At 53.9% G+C, this 5,895-nt stretch overlaps 1 protein-coding gene across 1 annotated transcript in view; it reads left to right on the top strand.

Moving 5' to 3' along the window:
- ANKRD33 (ankyrin repeat domain 33) overlaps positions 1 to 4,808 on the top strand; it is an 8,996-nt gene extending 4,188 nt beyond the window's left edge. Inside the window, exon 5 of the mRNA XM_021716834.1 lies at positions 4,789 to 4,808. Coding sequence (XP_021572509.1) covers positions 4,789 to 4,808 — 20 coding nt within the window. The remainder of the gene's footprint in view (positions 1 to 4,788) is intronic.
- The last annotated feature ends 1,087 nt before the right edge of the window (positions 4,809 to 5,895 follow it).

Raw genomic sequence — 5,895 nt, 5'->3', positions numbered from 1 at the left:
GAAGAGGCAGGAAGAGGAGGAGGAGGCCAGGCTGGCACGGCACTAGGGGGAAGGGAACAGGCCCTCAGCCCTTCCTCAGGCTCACTCCCCCACAAAGCCCCTCTGCTTTCCCATTCACTCTGCCTGAGTGAATCGGTTCTCCGCTACATGCACGTTCGTTCATTATACCATTGTTTACGAGAGTGATGGAATGGAAGCAACCTCAGTGTCCATCAATAGGGGACCGGCTAACCTGGTTATGGGTGTGATTACTGTACCCCCATGCAGTGTCTTCTACACAGTGTGTTCAAAAACGGAAGCAAGGACGCTCTTTATGTTCCGATATGAGACCATCTCCAAGATGTATTAGGTGAAAATCACCGAGGGGCAGAACGGAGTGTATGGAATACTGTCATTTGTCAAATAAACTTGCCATAAAGATAAACATGACTAATATGGGTATACAGTGAATACCAAGATTTAACCAGCAGGATGGATCAAAGGACAAAATGAAGGAAAAATGGATGCTGGAATAATATTGCAAAATTAGATTCAAAAACCTTAATTCCAGCCGGGCTCGGTGGCTCAGCCTGTAATCCCACGCCTTTGGGAGGCTGAGGTGAGTGGATTGCCTGAGCCCACAGGTTCGAGACCCGCCTGGGCAGGCAAGACCTCATCTCTACAATAAATCAAAAAGAAATTAGCCGGGAGTGGTAGCACGTGCCTGTAATTCCGGCTACTCAGAAGGCTGAGACAGAAGGATCGCCGGAGCCCAGCAGGTCGAGGCTGTGGTGGCCGGGAACATGTCGCTGCACTTATATATATATATATGAAAGAGTTCTGTAAACTACAAAGTTATATATTAAGGAAGGGCCCTGGGGAGCAAAGTTTGCTTGAGCCCACTTTAGGGCCTCCAGAATGGAGCTAGAGTTCAATCCTCCCCACCCACTGCTGAAATCACCACACAGGAAGCCAACCTTGGCACTGGGCATCACAGAGGGAAGAAAAACAGCATCTACAGTCTTGGAAGAGCATGGTGCTACAGGCTTTGGCCTGGAGTTGGCCTGTGACTTTGGGTAAGTTACTTAACCTTTCTGAGCCTCACAGGTCTCTTGTGTAGGATGAACATAAGAATAACACGTTCGCCGGGCTCGGTGGCTCAGCCTATAATCCCGTGCCTTTGGGAGGCTGAGGTGAGTGGATTGCCTGAGCCCGTGGGTTTGAGACCCACCTGGGCAGCGAGACCTTATCTCTACAATAAATCAAAAAATCAGCCGGGTGTGGTAGCACATGCCTGTAATTCCAGCTACTTGAAAGGCTGAGGTGGAAGGATCGCCGGAGCCCAGCAGGTCGAGGCTGCGGTGGCCGGAAGCGGCCACTGCACTCCGGTCTGGGCAACAGAGTGAGACTCCAAGTCAAAAAAAAAAAAAAAAATAACACATTCAGCTGGGCTCAGTGGCTAAGCTTTGGGAGGCCAAGGTGAGTGGATTGAGCCCGCAGGTTCGAGACCCGCCTGGGCAACTTGGCGAGACCTCATCTCTACAATAAATAATAAATTAGCCAGCTGGGCTTGATGGCTCAGCCTGTAATCCCACGCCTTTGGGAGGCTGAGGTGAGTGGATTGCCTGAGCCCACGGGTTCAAGACCCGCCTGGGAAATTCGGTGAGACCTCATCTCTACAATAAATCAAAAATTAGCCAGCTGGGCTCGGTGGCTCAGCCTGTAATCCCGCGCCTTTGGGAGGCTGAGGTGAGTGGATTGCCAGAGCCCGTGGGTTCGAGACCCGCCTGGGCAGCGAGACCTCATCTCTACAATAAATCAAAAAATCAGCCAGGCGTGGTAGCGCGTGCCTGTAATTCCGGCTACTCAGAAGGCTGAGGCAGAAGGATCGCCGGAGCCCAGCAGGCGAGGCTGCGGTGGCCGGGAGCGGCCACTGCACTCCAGTCTGGGCGACAGAGTGAAACTCCAACTCAAAAAAAAAAAGAAAAAAAAAAAATTAGCCAGGCATGGTAGTGTGTGCCTGTAGTTCCAGCTACTTGGAAGGCTGAGGCGGAAGGATCCCCAGAGCCCAGCAGGTCGAGGCTGCAGTGGCCAGGAGCGGCCACTGCACTCCAGTCTGAGTGACAGAGTGAGACTCCAACTCAAAAAAATAAAAAATAAAAAATAAAAATAAATTAGCCAGGCGTGGTAGCACGCATCTGTAGTTCTGGCTACTTGGAAAGCTGAGGCGGAAGGATCGCTGGAGCAGGTCAAGGGTGCGGTGGCCGGGAGCGTGCCACTGCATTCCAGTCGGGACAACTCAAAAAAAAAAAAAAAAAAAGAATAACACATTCACCGGAGGGCTGTTGTGGGAAGTGAATGAGAGAACGCAGCCTTTGGCACTGTACTTGGCCTTATTAATGTCATTTTCTTCTTTGATCTACATAACCTTCTGCTTTTACAGTTAAGGAAACTGAGGCTAGGAAGGTAAAGCAACTTGTCCTATGTCACCAGCTGTAAATGGCCATCCCCGCCCCAGGCCCACTCCCTGTCACCACAGGGACCACATCTGTATCCCCTTGTGCTTGGAGCTCAAGTCTGTGAGACTCCAACGCCCGCGTGCATTCCACTGCAGCACGTGGTCTCTGCCCACAGCTGGGGCCCCTCTGATTCTTTAAGCCTCTCTCCCATCTGATCTGCCGGGGGTGGGGGGATCAGCTGCCAGAGAACTAGCCCTCTGTGGTTCTCACCGCCCCCCTGTCCTGAGGGGGGTCTGGTGGAACGGACAGTGAAGCCTGCACCCCTAGGTGGCCCATGCTTTCCACCAGAGGGAGCCTTTCCACCTCGGGGAAGACCCACCCCTCCCGTCCCTGGCCATCTTGGGAGGCCTGAGAGTCCCAGGACTTCCCTCCAGCAATTCCCCTGCCCAGCCCAGCCATTTTTCTGTAATCCTCTAATAACTCTTTCAGGCTGATCAGAGGGAGAGAAACCTCCAGGCCTAGAGTCGCCCTGCCTGGGCCTCCCAGCGTCAACCTCTGCTCTAACATCCTGTCTCCCCACTCTCTTTCCAGCTGCTGAGGCTTCCAAACTCTGCCCCTGTCAGTGGAAGCTGAGAAACCCATGACAAGGCCCCTGGCTGTAAAGAGCTCAGACCACCCTGCTGCAGTGTATGGAGCGTGGCAGACCTGGGTTTCCATCCTGGCTCTGCCTCTCCCAGCCTCTGTCACTTCTTGCGTTACAGCAAGTGAGGATAACGTTCAATTGCTGCTTCCCAGTGAGCCCAACAGCAAGGGCTATGTGAGGCCTTGAGCACTGCTGGGAACACGGTCAGCACATAGTGGGTAAACTGAGTCTGTTATTGTACCCAGGCAGCAGCAGATGAGGAAACAGCCAGGGGTGCAGCTGGTAGATGTGTCCTTGGGGCCCCATGGCCTCCCCTGTGGTTCTAGGACACTATTCTGGTGGACCCTAAAATGAAAACACACATCTCTGCATTCCCCGCCCCAGGCCCACTCCCTGTCACCACAACGCTGAGGGCTGGCCAAGCTGTTGCCTGTGTGTGCACATGTCCACACCCCACCCTGGCAGACCTGGGACTTCAGGGTTGGCTGTCCTGACACACTGGGATGTCAGCCAGGCTTGTGGGGACTCCCGAGGACCCCACTCACTCGTTTGTCGGCAGGGACCACGTCTGTATCCCCAGCCCCTGGCTCAGTTCCTGGCCCAGACAAGACTCGATACATGTGTCTAGAAAAGAATAGAGTCCAGGCTCGGTTCTCGCTAAGGTCTGGGACACTCAGCAGGGACTTTCTCATCTTCCCCCTCCTTTCAGGGGCTGTCTTATCCTGAGATTGGCCATGTCCTTGGTTATTCCAGAACCTGCCCTAGGATACCCCCACTGGGTCAGGAGAAGGCAGGGAGGACAGAGGACAGGTGGGGGGCTCATTGGCCTGTATCTGCTTTTCCCCATATTGGGGAACCTGGTCAGGATACCCCCTCTCCAGCTTTCCAGATGGCTGGAAACATGCATGCCCCTTCCACCACACCAACCACCAGGCTGGCCTCATCTTCCCCTCCACCGTGGCTCCCTCACCACCCGGTCCATTCCTCATCCTGGCCTGTCAGGACCTTCCACCTATCAGGTCTCAGCAGGCTGCGAGGAGAAACCTCTCTGGCCAGGGTTCAGACAGAAGATAGGCCCGCTCTCCTCTGTCTTCTCCCTAAGGGAACCATGGTTTTTCATCATGAAGGAAAACACCAGATCTTGAGGACAAGGCTTGGGCTTTCCTCAGCACCCTGGTCTCTGCCAACTCATACTCCAGATGGTTAGACAGACACAAGCAATGTCACAGGCAGACACACCATCAGTCAGGGGCACTCAGGGACCCGCAGACTCACAGGCACAGACGTACATGCAGGCTCATTGGCCCACAAACTCCTCACTGCACTCGGGGTGACTCATGCACTCTCAGTCACACAGGTACACAAACACATAGAGTCACTGGCCCAGAAAAAATAAAGACTGCATCTCCCACTCCCTAGGGGTCCTGGCCTGTGCCCTGCTCTGTCCTCTCGGCCCCCGGCACTTTGTCTCCGTTGTCCTGGTCCTCCAACTCCGTACATTGCCCGTGTGACTGTGGTCGGAGTGTCAGAGTCCTTCTAACCATCTGAGCAGGAGTGGGGGTGCCGGGAGGCCCAAGCCCTGCCTCAAGTCCTCCCATCAGATCTGGGTGTCCTCCTTGTCTGTGAAGAGCCATGGTCCGTCCCTCTGAGGGAAATGAAGGCAGAGAGCAGGTCTAAGCCTAAATCCTTCATGTCTATTTACTTCAGATCCCGTGGACATCCACTGAGCCCTACTTCCCACATCTGTGCAAATGCTCTGCCTCGGGGGGACAATGGGCAGAGTCCCGTGGATTCGGGCGTCCTGGAGACAAGTGGTCCCAGGCCCTCTGGTCCTGGGAAGGCAGAGCCTGGCACGGATGCTGGAGGGACGGGAAAGGGGCAGGATTTGTGGCATTTCCCCTCCAGCTGGAAACAAAGGCAGATTCCTGTGTCGGGCGAGAGCAATCCGGTCCCACCCACCCGAGCTGCTGAAGCTGAAGGAAATCCCCTCCCGGCCATGCAGCCCCTTCTTCCAAACACTCCCTCCCAGCCAGGGCCATTACTTACTCTCAGATCCTGGGGACCCTTTCATGTCCAAATACCCAATCCTTTCCACTGGGGAAGGCCACCTCAGCCCCCCGCACCCCCTCCTCAGGCAGCAAGGGTCCCCTTAGTATAGCCTAAGAGCCTGCCAAGCACCCATCCCCTTACCAACCATCTCTGCCCTCTCTCACCCAAGCGAGCTCAGGTCTTGCTTTTCATTAGAGTGGGAAAAACTTTTTTGTTTGTTTGTTTTTCTTTTTGTTTTTGGAAGCAGGGTCTTGCTCTGTTGTCCAGGCTGGAGTTCAGTGGTGCTGTCATAGCCCCCTGTGGCCTTGAACTCCTGGGCTTAAGCCATCCTCCCACCTCAGCCTCCCAAGTAGCTGTGACTACAGGCACACCACTGCACCTGGCTAATTATTTAATTTTTTGTATCAATGGGGTCTTGTTATGTTGCCCAGGTTGGTCTTGAACTCCTGGCCTCAAGTGATGATCCTCCCACCTTGGCTTCCCAAAACGCTGAGATTACAGACATGAGGCCCTGTGCCCAGCTGTGGGAAAAAGTTTTGATGCCTCTGGGAACGGCTGTGGCATCCAAAACGCCCGGCAAGGTCCTCAGGAGTTTCAACTGAATAACCCAGGTAACAAGATTATTTACCTCGGTTAATTGACATGTCTTCCCTCATTGCAAGTCCACGGAAAGTGGGATGCCATTATTTCTTTTCTTTTCTTTTTGAGTTGGAGTCTCACTCTGTCGTCCAAACTGGAGTACAGTGGCATGCTTCTGGCCATCGC

Source organism: Carlito syrichta, unplaced genomic scaffold, assembly GCF_000164805.1.
Source record: "Carlito syrichta isolate Samal-C Ts95f unplaced genomic scaffold, Tarsius_syrichta-2.0.1 Scaffold106296, whole genome shotgun sequence".
Taxonomy (NCBI): Eukaryota; Metazoa; Chordata; class Mammalia; order Primates; family Tarsiidae; genus Carlito; species Carlito syrichta.
Note: the sequence above shows the minus strand (reverse complement) of the source record. Positions and strands in the feature narration are given on the sequence as shown.